Source organism: Manis javanica, chromosome 7 (genome assembly GCF_040802235.1).
Source record: "Manis javanica isolate MJ-LG chromosome 7, MJ_LKY, whole genome shotgun sequence".
NCBI lineage: Eukaryota > Metazoa > Chordata > Mammalia > Pholidota > Manidae > Manis > Manis javanica.
In genome coordinates this window covers 25,988,463-26,004,614 of record NC_133162.1, presented here as the reverse complement: position 1 = coordinate 26,004,614, position 16,152 = coordinate 25,988,463, and the positions used below count along the sequence as shown (strand labels likewise).

Sequence of the window (16,152 nt, the reverse complement as noted above, 5' to 3'; positions counted from 1 at the left end):
GGCTTCCCTGATGAATTATATCAAAGATTTAAAGATGAATTAATACCCAATCCTTCATAAAGTCTTCCCAATAAGAAGAGAAGGGGCCACTTCCTAACTCATGCTATTAGGCCAACATTACCCTGATATCAAAACCAGACAAAGATATCACAAGAAAACTACAAAGCACTATCTCTTATAAATATGGACACAAAAATCTTCAGAAAATACTAGCAATCTGAATCCAGCAACATATAAAAATAATTAAACATCAAAACCAAGTAGTGTTTCCATGGAATGCAAGGTTGGTTTAACATGTAGAAATCAAGTAATATAATATAATATAAATAGAATAAGAAAGAGAAACCACATGATCATCTCAATACATGCAGAAAAAGCATTTGACAAAATCCAACACCCTTTCATGATGAAAAAGAAATGCTCAGCAAACTAGGAGGGAACTTTCTCAGCCTAATAAAGGGCATCTACAAAAAAAATCCACAGCTAAATATTTTCAATAAATTATAAGAAAGAAACTGTACCTTCCTCTCAACTTTGCTGTGATCCTAAAAATGCTCTAAAAAATTAAGCTGTTTAAAAAAAGAAAAGGAAGGAAGGAAGGAAGGAAGGAAGGAAGGAAGGAAGGAAGGAAGGAAGGAAGGAAGGAAGGAAGGAAGGAAGGGAGGGAGGGAGGGAGGGAGGGAGGGAGGGAAGGAAGGAAGGAAGGGAGGGAGAGAGGGAGGGAGGGAGGGAAGAAGAAATGTAAACCATCTATAATCCAACCAATGAGAGAGAAGAACACATATGTTAGTATCCTTTCAGTTACATGCACACTTATTTTGGGCACATTCTCTTTTACCACAAGGATGGCAAGAAGGCAGACTGCTAACCTAAAAAATAATAAAGCTAACATTTCATGGTCAAACATCTCCTTGAAAGGGCTAGAAGTAATGGAAAACAAACTTTCACCATACAAACTATTTACCCATCAGTGATACCAAGATGCAAGGTGACATGCTAAAATCCAGTGCTGCCCCTTATGGCAGCTTGTAAATAACAATTTTGTATCTCTAGTCCCTCCCTTCTAAGTCCATATGAATAGGGCCAAAGGAATTGAACAAACTTGAATATGGAAGGGATTTGCTTGTCTACAATGAAGTCCCATGTAGATCATCAGAAACAAGGCTGGCAAGACCCCTGGATTTACACATTCAGAACAAGAATTTTTGTAAAAGATAATAATCATGAACATTGATGTAGCCCTATATACCAAGCTTTACATATGTTGTCATTTAATTATCTCAACAATGAAACAGGTTCCATTACTATCCTTACTTTACAGATGAGGAACTCAAGCAAAGAGTGGTTAAATGCTTTGTCCAGGGGAAGTGGTAGACTCAAACTCAGACAACTTTACACTAAAGTCTCTGCTCTTAACCACTATGATATACTATCTCTTAAACAAGCAGAAGAATGAGCAAACCTAAAAAACAAAAAGAAATGGAGAGATACTGAAAAAAGGTGAATTCTCTATCTCTGTACCTTATCAGTTAAGTTCCAAATTCAGCCTGATTCAAATTAAGAAAACAAAGTGGGAGGGCAGAGCCAAGATGGTGGCGTGAGTAGAGCAGCAGAAATCTCCTTCCAAAACCACATATATTTTTGAAAATACAACAAATACAACTCTTCCTAAAAGAGAGACCAGAAGACACAGGACAACAGCCAGACTACATCCACACCTGCAAAAACCCAGTGCCTCGCAAAGGGATTAAGATATAAGCCGCGGCCTGGCAGGACCCAAGCACCCCTCAACCCACCTCCCGGCAGGAGGACAGGAGTCAGAGCAGGGAGGGAGCAGGAGCCCAGGACTGCTAAATAGCCAGCCCTAGCTATCCACACCAGAGCACAGACACAGTGCATCCATGGGGTGCTGGAAACTAAGGAAATAGGACAGTAAGACCTGTGAGCAGGTCCCTGCAGCCGGTGCCCCTGGGACAAAGAAAGCGAGTGCTTTTTGAAAGTCTTAAAGGGACAGGGACCCCACAGCTGGATGGAAGCGTCCTGGGACATGTAGCCCAGCAGCTGAGAGTCCTGGGGAACTCTGGGCACCCTAACCCCCTGGGCAGCAGCGCAGCTAGGAGGCCCCTCATGGAGATAAACAGCCTCCCAGCCGTTTCCCCTTTCACACGGCTCTGCCATATCGGAGCAGCCGCCCAAGGCAGGCCATGCCCACAGCAACCACGGAGCTAAACTCCTCAGCAGCTGGACAAGAATCAGAAGCCCCGTCTGCGTGTAGCTTCCCAGCACAGGTCACTAGAGGTCGCTGTTCTCCCAGGAGAGGAAGGCCACAAACCGACAAGAAGGGACGTTCTCCCAGCCATCAGTTGCGCCAGCTCAGCAAACTATCTTTATCGCCATGAAAAGGCAGAAGAATTTGATACAGACCAAAATCACAACCCCTGACAAGGAGATAGACCTAATCAGTCTTCCTAAAAAAGAATTCAAAATAAAGGTCATAACCATGCTGATGGAGCTGCAGAGAAATATACAAGAGTTGAGGGATGACATCCGGAGGGAGATTACAGAAGTGAAACAATCTCTGGAAGGATTTATAAGCAGAATGGATAAGATGCAAGAGGCCATTAATGGAATAGAAACCAGAGAACAGGAATGCATAGAAGCTGACGTAGAGAGAGATAAAAGGATCTCCAGGAATGAAACAATATTAAGAGAACTGTGTGACCAATCCAAAAGGAACAATATCCACATTATAAGGGTACCAGAAGAAGAAGAGAGAGAAAAAGGGATAGAAAGTGTCTTTGAAGAAATAATTGCTGAGAACTTCCCCAAACTGGGGGAGGAAATAGTGGCTCAGACTACAGAAGCACACAGAAATCCCAACAGAAGGGACCCAAAGAGGACAACACCAAGACACATAATAATTAAAATGGCAAAGATCAAAGACAAGGACAGAGTACGAAAGGCAGCCAGAGAGAGAAAAAAGGTCACCTACAAAGGAAAACCCATCAGGCTATCATCAGACTTCTCAACAGAAACCTTACAGGCCAGAAGAGAATGGCATGATATACTTAATGCAATGAAACAGAAGGGCCTTGAACCAAGGATACTATATCCAGCACGATTATCATTTAAATATGAAGGAGGAATTAAACAATTCCCAGAGAAGCAAAAGTTGAGGGAATTTGCCTCGCACAAACCACCCCAACAGGGTATTTTAGAGGGACTGCTCTAGATGGGAGCATCTCCTAAAAAGAGCACAGAAAAAAACACCCAACATATGAAGAATGGAGGAGGAGGAATAAAAAGGGAGAGAAATAATCATCTGACTGTGTTTATAATAGCTCAATAAGCAAGTTAAGTTAGACAGTAAGATAGTAAAGAAGCTAGCCTTGAACCTTCGGTAACCACTAATCTAAAGCCTGCAATGGCAATAAGTACATATCTTTCAATAATCACCCTAAATGTAAATGGACTGAATGCACCAATCAAAAGACACAGAGTAATACAATGGATAAAAGAGTAAGACCCAGCTATATGCTGCTTACAAGAGACTCACCTCAAACCCAAAGACATGCACAGATTAAAAGTCCAGGGATAGATCGTACCTCAGAGGGGACAACGCAGAAAAAAAAAAAAAAGTCAAGGGATGGAAAAAGATATTTCATAGAAACAACAGGGAGAAAAAAGCAGGTGTGGCAGTACTAGTATCAGAAAAAATAGACTTCAAAACAAAGAAGGTAATAAGAGATAAAGAAGGACACTACATAATGATGAAGAGCTCAGTCCAACAAGAGGATATAACCATTATATACATATATGCACCCAATACAGGAGCACCAATATATATGAAACAAATACTAACAGAATTAAAGGAGGAAACAGAATGCAATGCATTCATTTTGGGAGACTTTAATACACTACTCACTCCAAAAGACAGATCCACCAGACAAAAAATAAGTAAGGACACAGAGGCACTGAACAACACACTAGAACAGATGGACCTAATAGACATCTATAGAACTCTACATCCAAAAGCAACAGGATACACATTCTTATCAAGTAGACATGGAACATTCTCCATAATAGACCACATACTAGGCCACAAAAAGAGCCTCAGTAAATTCCAAAAGACTGAAATTCTACCAACCAACTTTTCAGACCACAAAAGTATAAAACTAGAAATAAATTGAACAAAGAAAGCAAAAAGGCTCACAAACATATCACCATCCTCCTAAATAATTAATGGATCAATGACCAAATTAAAATGGAGATCCAGCAATATATGGAAACAAATGACAACAAGAACACAAAGCCCCAACTTCTGTGGGACGCAGCAAAAGCAGTCTTAAGAGGAAAGTATGTAGCAATCCAGGCATATTTAAAGAAGGAAGAACAGTCTCAAATAAATAGTCTAATGTCACAATTATCAAAATTGGAAAAAGAAGATCATATGAAGCCTAAGGTCAGCAGATGGAGGGATATAATAAAGATCAGAGGAGAAATAAATAAAATTGAGAATAATAAAACAATAGAAAAAAATCAATTAAACCAAGAGTTGGTTCTTCAAGAAAATAAACAAAATAGATAATCCTCTAGCCAGACTTATTAAGAGAAAAAGAGAGTCAACACATATCAACACAATCAAAATTGAGAAAGGAAAAATCACGACGGACCCCACAGAAATACAAAGAATTATTAGAGACTACTATGAAAACCTATATGCTAACAAGCAGGAAAACCTAGGAGAAATGGACAACTTCCTAGAAAAATATAACCTTCCAAGGCTGAACAAGAAAGAAACAGAAAATCTGAATAGACCAATTACCAGTAATGAAATTGAAGCGGCAATCAAAAAACTACCCAAGAACAAAACCCCCGGGCCAGATGGATTTACCTCAGAATTTTATCAGACATACAGAGAAGACATAATACCCATTCTCCTTAAAGTTTTCCAAAAAATAGAAGATGAGGGAATACTTCCAGACTCATTCTATGAAGCCAGCATCACCCTCATACCAAAACCAGACAAAGACCCCACCAAAAAAGAAAATTACAGACCGATATCCCTGATGAACATAGTTGCAAAAATACTCAACAAATATTAGCAAACCGAATTAAAAAACACATCCAAAGGATCATAACCATGACCAAGTGGGATTCATCCCAGGGATGCAAGGATGGTACAACATTCAAAAATCCATCAACACCATCCACCACATCAACAAAAAGAAGGACAAAAACCACATGATCATCTCCATAGATGCTGAAAAAGCATTCGACAAAATTCAACATCCATTCATGATAATAACTCTCAACAAAATGGGCATAGAGGGCAAGTACCTCAACATAATAAAGGCCATATATGATAAACCCACAGCCAACATCATACTGAACAGCGAGAGGCTGAAAGCTTTTCCTCTGAGATCGGGAACAAGACAGGGATGCCCACTCTCCCCACTGTTACTTAACATAGTACTGGAGGTCCGAGCCACAGCAATTAGACAAAACAAATAAATACAAGGAATCCAGATTGGTAATAAAGAAGTCAAACTGTCACTATTTGCAGATGACATGATATTGTACATAAAAAACCCTAAAGACTCCACTCCAAAGCTACTAGAACTAATATAGGAACTCAGCAAAGTTGCAGGATACAAAATTAATACACAGAAATCTGTGGCTTTCCTATATACTAACAATGAACTAATAGAAATCAGGAAAACAATTCCATTCACAATAGCATCAAAAAGAATAAAATACCTAGGAATAAACCTAACCAAGGAAGTGAAAGACCTATACCTGGAAAACTGTAAGACACTCTTAAGAGAAATTAAAGATGACACTAACAAATGGAAACTCATCCCATGCTCTTGGCTAGGAAGAATTAATATCGTCAAAATGGCCATCCTGCCCAAAGCAATATACAGATTCGATGCAATCCCTATCAAATTACCAACAACATTCTTCAACGACCTAGAACAAATAGTTCAAAAATTCATATGGAAACACCAAAGACCCCAAATAGCCAAAGCAATCCTGAGAAGGAAGAATAAAGTGGGAGGGATCTCGCTCCCCAACTTCAAGCTCTACTACAAAGCCACAGTGATCAAGACAGTTTGGTACTGGCACAAGAACAGAGCCACAGACTAGTGGAACAGAATAGAAACTCCAAACATTAACCCAAACATATATGGCCAATTAATATACGATAAAGGAGCCATGGACATACAATGGGGAAATGACAGTCTCTTCAACAGATGGTGCTGGCAAAACTGGACAGCTACGTAAGAGAATGAAACTGGATCACTGTCTAACCCCATACACAAAAGTAAATTCAAAATGGATCAAAGACCTGAATGTAAGCCATGAAACCATAAAACTCTTAGAAAAAAACATAGGCAAAAATCTCTTGGACATAAACATGAGCGACTTCTTTATGAACATTATCTCCCCGGGCAAGGGAAACAAAAGCAAAAATGAACAAGTGTGACTATATCAAGCTGAAAAGCTTCTGTACAGCAAAGGACACCATCAATAGAACAAAAAGGTATCCTACAGTATGGGAGAATATATTCATAAATGACAGATTCGATAAAGGGTTCACATTCGAAATATATAAAGAGCTCACACACTTCAACAAACAAAAAGCAAATAATCCAATTAAAATATGGGCAGAAGAGCTGAATAGACAGTCTCTAAAGAAGAAATTCAGATGGCCAACAGACACATGAAAAGATGCTCCACATCGCTTGTCATCAGAGAAATGCAAATTAAAACCACAATGAGATATCACCTCACACCAGTAAGGATCGCTATCATTGAAAACACAAACAACAACAAATGTTGGCGAGGTTGTGGAGAAAGGGGCACCCTCCTACAGTGCTGATGGGAATGTAAATTAGTTCAACCATTGTGGAAAGCAGTATGGAGGTTCCTCAGAATGCTCAAAATAGAAATACCATTTGACCCAGGAATTCCACTTCTAGGAATTTACCCTAAGAATGCAGCACTCCAGTTTGAAAAAGACAGATGCACCCCTATGTTTACCACTGCACTATTTACAAAAGCCAAGAAATGGAAGCAACCTAAATGTCCATCAGTAGATGAATGGATAAAGAAGATGTGGTACATATACATAATGGAATATTACTCAGCCATAAGAAAAAAACAGATCCTACCATTTGCAACAACATGGATGGAGCTAGAGGGTATTATGCTCAGTCAAATAAGCCAGGTGGAGAAAGACAAGTACCAAATGATTTCACTCATATGTTGAGTATAAGAACAAAAGAAAACTGAAGGAACAAAACAGCAGCAGAATCACAGAACCCAAGAATGGACCAATAGTTACCAAAGGGAAAGGGACTGGGGACAATGGGTGGGAAGGGAGAGATAAGGGTGGGGAAAAAGAAAGGGGGCATTACGATTAGCATGTATAGTATGTGGGGGGCATGGGGAGGGCTGTGTAACACAGAGAAGACAAGTAATGATTTTACAGCATCTTATTACGCAGATGGACAGTGACTGTGAAGGGGTATGTGGGGGGGTCTTGGTGAAGAGGGGAGCCTAGTAAACATAATGTTCCTCATGTAATTGTAGATTAATGATACAAAAAAAAAAAGAAAACAAAGTGGCTGCTAAGAAAACTGGACATCCACATCCAAAAAAAAATTGTTCAAATATCTAAATATAAGCGCCACAACTATAAAACTCTTGGGAGGATACACAGAGGGAAGCTTCATGACTTGGATTGTCAATGATGCCTTGGATGTGACACTGATAGCACAGGCAACAAAAGAAAACAACAGATAAATTGAACTTGATCAAAATTAAAAACTTTTGTGCATCAAAAGACACTATCAACAGAGTGAAAGGTAACCCAAGAAACTATTTGCAAACCATGTATCTGATAAGAGACTGATACTCAGAATATATAAAGAATTCCTAAAACTCAAGGACAACAAACCAAACAACCCAGTTTAAAAATGATCAAAGAACCTAAACAGACATTTCTCCAAATATAGGCAAATGGCCAAAAAGCACATGAAAAGACACTCAGTCTTGAGGGAAATGCAGTCAAAATTGCAGTAAGATACCACTTCACACTCATTAGGATGGCTATTATCAAAAAAAAAGAAAAAAGAAGAAAAAAAAGCAAGTGTTTGGATATGGAGAAATTGGAATCCTTGTGAATCATTAATCAGAATAAAATGGTACAGCTGCTGTGGAAAAGGGTATCATGACTCCTCAAATAATTAAAAACAGAATTACCATATTATCTAGCAATTCCACATCTGGGTATACACCCAAAATAAGTGAAAGCTGGTTCTCAAATATTTGTATACCCATGTTTATAGCAGTATTCACAACAGCCAAAAGGTGGAAGCAATATGAGTATCTATCAGTAGATAAATGGATAAACAAAATGCGGTATATACACTCAAAGGAGTATTAGTCAGTTTCTAAAAAAGGAAGGAAATTTTGACACAGGCTACATGAAAGAAACTTGAGGACATAATGCTAAGTAAAGTAAGCCAGTCACAAAAGGACAATTATTGTATAATTCCTCTTATGTGAAGTTCCTAGAGTAGTCAAATTCATAGACATAGAAAAAATGGTGATTGCCAGTGGCTGTGGGGAGAAGCAAAAGAGGCATTAGTGCTTAATGAGTACAGAGTTTCAGTAGAGGAAGATGAAAACGTTCTAGAGATGGCTGGTGATATGATTGCACAATGTGAATGTACTTAATGCCACAGAATATTAAAAATGGTTAAAATGGTAAATCTTATGTTATGTATTTTGCCACATTTTTTTAAAAAAGTAAAGTAGAAAAAGACCCCAACGCATTTGGGGCTGTGGTAAAATGGGGTTTATATACTAAAGTCACATTCCCTAAAATCATAGCAGCCCCAACTAAAAATCTTAATATTTCATTACAAATATCTGAATCTCCTAAACCAAGATTTCTTTCCTGCACTGCAGTTCACCAGGCCTCACTACGACCTAGTGCAAAACCTCACTTTGCAGCATAAACCAAGTTAGGGCAAAACAGATGATTAACTACATTCAGTGTTTGGTTTTTCATTTTAGCTAGTCTTAAGAGATTAGAGAACAGCAACTATTAGAATAATATGTAATGCTTCTAGTCATTGGGGAAATAATATTATAGCATCTCATTTTGGTGCTCTGTTTTAATCTGCATAATGCTGTGCATTCTCTGTAATGGGAGATCAGCAGGGTCTGATCAACAGAAGAAAGGTCATTATTGATAAATCCTAGCTCAAGAGATAATCTAAGACAGCCTGCCACTTTAGAGGACATCTGGACTGGAAGATTAAGTTCATGTAATGCTTGATACTCAAGAAACAACCCAATGCCTCTGCTCCTACATTAATCGCTTAAATCCTTATTTACTTTTCACTAGACTAAGTTGCATCCATCAGCTGAAGTGCCTGCTGTCAAACTTCTCCCAATTCATCAGTATCTGTTCTGATGGAAGAACTGTACCTGGAGACAAATTTTGTAGCCATGTCATGGGCAAAGGAATCTGGGGGGACTTTGCCTGGCTGAGACCTCACATTCCCTTCCCAAGCCTAACTCTATGGCCATCAACAGCAAGTTCCTTGATTACAGCCCAAGGACTTTTTTTCTGTATATTCAGAATTCTATACACCGCCTACTCCAAAGGGTGTTATGCTCAATGAACTCCTTTATCTAAAGGCTGTTTAGAGCTATTCTTGTTCCTTAGCCTTCCCAGCAGAGTGCATTTAAAGCTTTCCTTCATTTTGGGAGGTGGGGTGGAGAAGCGGGTAGAGAAGTGGTGTCTTTTAGGGCAAAGGAAAACAGTTACATAAGCAGGAAGGAGTGGTAACCACCTCTGCATTAGAACGAAAAGACCACAGAGCAAACAGGAGGACAATAGGCAAACTCACTAGGTGAACAATTAAGAGACTTACAAAGAAATGCACTAAATTCTCATTCCAAAACCAAGTCTTGTCACTAACTATTATAATACCTAAAAAGCCATTCTCAAAGAAAAACTAAGCTTTAGTTTAATGCATTCCAAATAAAGGGAAAATATATATTAATCATAGAGCTGCAGTTATCTCAAAAAAATAAAGTGGCTGCTGAGAAAGAAAATTACAGATCAGAAGAAAAATCTCTTTGCAGTGATTCAGTCACTATTTCCGTGAGCAACTAGGTAACAGGACTGTGAACTTGGTGCTAATAAAATGCTCATTAAGTGAAAAGTATTAAAATGTTAACTTGAAGGGATCTATTACTTACCTGGAAAGTTGTTTGGTTATACTAAGGTCAGATTTTTTAGTCTGACATTTGACTAATATTTTACTCTTTTGACTAATTAGGTTAATAGTCAGCAGACATCTTCCTGTACAGGACCTCATTGCTAAGGACATGCCTGGTAAATGGTGGCAGGAAATTTTAGCATAGAAATCTCAAAGCAAGACTTCCCAAATGTTTTGCTTCCAGCCCTGCAAATGGCCCCTCAGAGTATTTTTCCTTTGTGGGCCAGCAGATCTATCTGAGAAGGCAGCTGAAGTAACAATCATATAAGTAGAATTTTAAAGGTGGAACAATAATACTGTATTTTTCTTGTGGTAAAACAATGGACCTCCTATGGGGAAGAACAAACATAGGGCCCTATATGTTAATGACATCAGGTGTTTCAATAAAAATAGCAGTTTCTAAGCAGCTGCATTTTAAGAATCTCTCTGAAGGATCAACAGGAAGAGAGAGAAAAACTCCAAACACAAACAACTTTGACAATTAAAGAACTAGGATGACTAAGCCAAGAAAGACAAGTGAAAAGCAGATTGACACTTGAGCAAATTTAGGTCTCCAAGCATGTTAAGTACTTTGAATTTTCACTGTCACCATCTAAACTCCAATGAACAGAAAGGTCTGCAGGCTTCCCAATGCCTTTCACCGGCTGCTGAGATACTATGTTAGGGTTGCCATTAGATGCACTGCATTCCGAAGATGCCAAAAAAATAATTCGTAGTCATCATCAATGGGCAAACCAGTCTCAGAGGCCCTCCCAGCTGTTAGGAGTCTGAAAATTGCACATGCAACCCAACTCTTTACAGGAGAGGTGGCTAAATTTGTTCACTCTGCCTTAGAAATCCTTTCTAGGTGTGAGATCACACAAAATAACCTTTATAAACAATAGAAGTAAACGTTGCATACCATTACAATTTTACTGGTAAGCCTTTATATACCTTGATAATCAACTCGGTGGTCAATAGTTAAATATCCCAGAGAGAACCAGAGGTTCAATTTTCTGACACAGTCTCTTGTTTTCTAAACCTCTCAAAATGAACAATAGTGTCATGGAGTACAACAAAGCCCTTAGAAAAGCAAAGACGCATAAGGCAGCATTCACTCCCGCTGCTTCAGTGGGATGCAGATCTCTTTGGGAGACCACCTTTTTGCCCTCAGCTAAGAGAATACTAACTCTTAAGGAAACTTCCTGGACCACCCTCATTCAAAGTCTACCTACAAAGAGAAGAGAAGTCTCTTTTAAGGTTAAGGGTAACATGTTACCCTTCATAGACAGGACAAATGAAGACATACTTGGGAAAAATTCTAAGGAAGGCTAAAATACTAAACCTGAAAAACGGTATGATAATTCCTCAAAAATTAAACACAAAATTACCATACGATCCACCAATTCCATTTCTGGGTCTCAAAAAAAGGAAAAGCAGGGACTGAACATGTTTACTTGGTACATATATCAGGTACAAATATCCTAAAACACAATAACCAAAAGGTGGAAGCAACCCATTTGGGGTTTCAACAATGGATAAATGGATAAACAGTACTGGCATATACATACAATAGAAGCCTAAAATGGAAGGACATCGACACATGTTACCACAGAGATGAATTTTAAAGACATTATGCTAAGTGAAATGACAAATATTTTATAGTTTACTAAGTGCTTTCACATATATTACATTATAAAAATTTCACAACCACTTCCCTGTTGAACAGTTAATATCATCATTACCTCTATTTTATAGATAGTGGAAAGAGGTCCAGAGAAACTAAATGATTTGCTCAAGGTCACACCTTAAGTGGTAGAGACAAAAACAAAAAATCTAGTTTCCCTAACTCAAATTTCCATGCTTCTTTCAATATATCATTCTGAGTTTTCTGTTTACCTCTAAGGTAGCTTTTGATGCAGCTCTAGAGAAGGAAGCATTATGGTATAGAAGAGTGAGCCTTGGACTTGGGAGTTAGAAGACCTCTGATTAATTCTCTACTTTGCCATGCAACAATTATGAGACTTTCTACAATTCACAATATCTTTAAGACTCAGTTTCTTCATTGGTAATAAGTATACTTTCTTAAAGTTTAAAATATACTACTTTGTAGAATTTGATGATTGACAAAGACAGTATATGAAAAAATAGCACAAAGTTTAGTACTTACTAAGTGAAAATAAATGTCTGAAAGGAAAAAAAAAAGTAAAATTTTTGCAGGCTTAGCATCACCAATATTTTCTCAATCTGGCTTTAGTGTGATAAGTGACATTCAAACACATCTGTTCAATAAACTCTTAAGAAAACTGACTGGATCTTTGATACTTTTGACATATACTCCTTGTCTAATTCATTAGCAACAGTGAAGATGATGTAATTATTCTCTGCAGCAGTTCATCAAAGAAGTCTGAGGAATAAAAATGAAGGTATAGGCCTGACAGAGACTTGCAAAGAGAAGGAAGAGGTCATGGTTATCAGGCATCTACTCAAATCAGTTCAGTACTTTCTGAGCTGTTCAGAAAAAGGACAGGCCAGGAACTTAAATCAGCTGTTTGATGGCCCTTGGGAATAATGACAGAAACTAAGCCAGAAGTCACTGAAAGGAAAGATAACAAAGTAGAAGATAAAGAAAGCACAAAGGAACATGATCAAGGAAACAGGCCCCAGATGAAAAGGAGCTGCCTAGAAAGTCTATGTAATTACATGAATAAATAAACACAACATAAATTACACCCATATGCACTTCAGACTCTAGCCCAGAATCTGGTGCTTCTTTCAAACACCCACATGTGTGATACTACCCTTGGGGTCACAAAGGGATATTTGGGAGAAGGCAATTTGTAATTTTGATTCTTACAGAAAAATCACATTTATCATAAGACCTTATACTACAGTATCTGGTTTATTTGATAGGTACAGACAGCATTTATTTGTAAGATAAAATTATATTTGCTGCAAAATGTCTCTGGGGTCAGGTAAGGCAGATCAACCTTCAATGCAATCTTGTTAGCACATCTCATCCCCATGTTCCCTCATCCCAGCCCTCCAATTACACACATTTCACACTTTTCTTTTGCTCCCAGACGTGCCAAACAATATAGTGAATCACTGGAGGAACAGAACATTTTACCTTAAATATTTTTTTAAAAAAAGAAAAGATACAGAAACAAACACTGAATCCCAACTCTGTCACACATTACAATCTATACGAAGTTGTAAATGTGTGTTACTATTACTGGGAATGCCTGGCAAAGCTTCTATCTGTAGCTAAATCAAGTTTCCCCATCTGCTGGGTTTGCCTCTTCTACTCAATGTTAATTTTTCAATTGTTTGCAAGAACAATATAATAACTGTTGAGAAGTTGAAAATGATAGGCACAAAGGTAGTAAGGAATGTAAGAAAAGTCAGCTTTAGGCTTCATAATACTGAAAGAACATTTTCTCCATTTATAAATAGCTCACTCTTCTGAGTGTGTGATATTTCCTAAAGGGCCTAAATCAACTCCATGTCTGACTCAATTTTATCCAATACATAACAGCACTCTGTAATTGCCTTGCTGTCTCATAAGGAACCTAAAATGACTTAGCCCCATGAGCACCATTTGCCTCTGTTTACTACAAATAGAAATAGCCATGTAAAGCAAAACATCAAAGTTCAGATCTCCACAAGTCATTCACTGAGCTCATAGAGAAAAGCAGAAAATTTTTCAAAGAAAAGCTTTCAGATGGCCTATATGGAAAACACTTTGGCAACAAAGATGCCTGAAAAGGGCTTGCAAACATCTCTTGATAAGAAAATTAACAGAACAGCACCATGAGCTACTTCAATATGACAAAATGAAAGTCTCATGCACTCCTGCTTTTCTTGATCACGTACAATTTCTTCTACTCCTACAGACATAAGGGCTTAAAATAGTCATATTCAACACACTCCACTTAGAAAGGTACAATAAACCTCAGGATAAGCCAAGGAATTCTGAAAGAGAAATTCTCATTGCTTACCTGATATTAACCAATGCATGAGTCACCTTGCTAGCTGCTTCTTTCCACTGGCCTGCATTGGTAGAGAGTCTCAGGACTACAAAGAAAGAAAGAGCAAAGTTCTGTCAGACTCCAGTATAAAATACAAATACGACGAATGAAGACACATCTTCAGAATAGCACTATGAGAATAACCAAACAGAGCCTGTGCCAAACTTCTGTTTAAAACATCCTCATCCTAGAGAAAAATGTAAGGGCTTATTCTCAACTACTTACACCAGAATTTTTTTTCCTCTTTTCCTATCCATTTCCTCTTTTTCTTGCTGTTTCTATCAAAATATCTACTACTCCTCTGCCTTGGGTTCTCCTCCCTCTATTCCCTGCTAATGTTTCCTTGCTTAGTTTTTGCATTTATTTAAAACTACACTGGAATGGTGATGTGAGGGTAACCTGGCTGCCACATTTATCACTTCTCTTATGGCTGGGGCTAATTTCATGCTGATTTAGTGGCTTTGACCGGCTGGGTAAATGTCCCTTCTTGCTCCATATATCTCTTTCTCCTAAAGGTCTAAGCTGGGTCGACAGGACAAATAACCTTGCCAGTTAGAGAATAGTCATGTTTCAATAAAGGAGTAACTTATTTTAGCTCCTCTGATTTAACTGTTACCTGCAACATGAACTAACAGGAATATTCTTCCCTTCTCTAACTAAATTCTACCTCTTTTCCAAAACTTACCCACAGGAGAAAAGACAATGGAAATATAGAACATCTTCTTTCAGCTATGAGTTTCAGCACAACACATTATAGTACCATTTTAGAAAAGAGACAAAGCAGTACAAATGCTCCTTGAAAGAGCAAACACATGTTGGGCACTCCAAATACATGTTTTTAATGAACAAATAACAAATAAGAGGTAAATACAGAGCATTTACTATGTGCCAGGAACTGGACAAAGTTAGGTTATATGCAATACAGCAGAAGCTGAGATTTAGAGACAAGTCACTGATCAAGGTCATTCACACAGTTGTAAGTAATGGTGCTAGAATTTGAATCTGGAGGGAATGACTCTAGAACATGTACTTACATAGTGAGTGGTTATGAGTAAGAATTCCAAAGTCAACTGTCAGTCCAGCCCCTGCCACTTACCAGGGAATAATAGCAATACTTACATAAAAAGATTATTATGAAAACTAAATAAATTAATATATATTAAGTCATAGAGCAGTGCCTATCACATAGGAAATGCTATCTAAGTATTAGCTATTTTTAATTTAAACAGACTATCTCTCAAACATCAAACAAATGAATATACCTGAGACTTTCCAAAAGGAAGTAAAGTAGAGCCTAATTAGGAAATGTGTAACTAATTTGCACTTTTTATTTGAGTATGGTCACTAACTACTCCTCACCAGTATGCCTCTAGCAAGATGAGTAGAAACAGCAGCTCTGCAGAGGGAGGGCCTATGTAATAGGGAAAGAAAACTCATCTGGCTGCTCTGCATCTGTTCTAGCAATATCTCATTTTTACATATCCATGCAATTTTATGAAAGAGAAGATGGAAGCATTAATAAAACATTGCTTTTCTAATTTATGAGCTTTAGCACAGGGGTACTTGGAATAGTTCCAAGTTAGAGCTCTACCGTCTGAACTCAGGTTTCACCCAATGTATGTGGAAATTTATTCACATAATGAACAAAACTGTTTCAACAAGTCAGACATATCTTTTTCAACTCAATTGTGAGAACTATTTAAATGCATTTTTCACTAGATCCTCCACTAGATCATAAATTCTCAGAAGGTGGGAGCCTAAACATTTATGGAATTGAGCTGAATTTTCTCCTCCTTTCCTCAGAGAGGTATTTAACCTTGTCCATGGATTATTTC

The 16,152-nt window shown here is 38.0% G+C and overlaps 1 protein-coding gene across 5 annotated transcripts in view; it reads right to left on the bottom strand.

Moving 5' to 3' along the window:
- Window positions 1-16,152, bottom strand: part of ARMH3 (armadillo like helical domain containing 3) — a 233,335-nt gene that overhangs the window by 89,196 nt on the left and 127,987 nt on the right. For all 5 annotated transcript variants that reach the window (XR_012133065.1, XM_073240515.1, XM_037001303.2 and 2 more), the window contains exon 23: window positions 14,288-14,363. Coding sequence is in view for 4 of the 5 variants with exons in the window: in XM_073240515.1 (XP_073096616.1) it covers window positions 14,288-14,363 (76 nt within the window). In the remaining variant the exon portion in view is untranslated. The remainder of the gene's footprint in view (window positions 1-14,287; window positions 14,364-16,152) is intronic.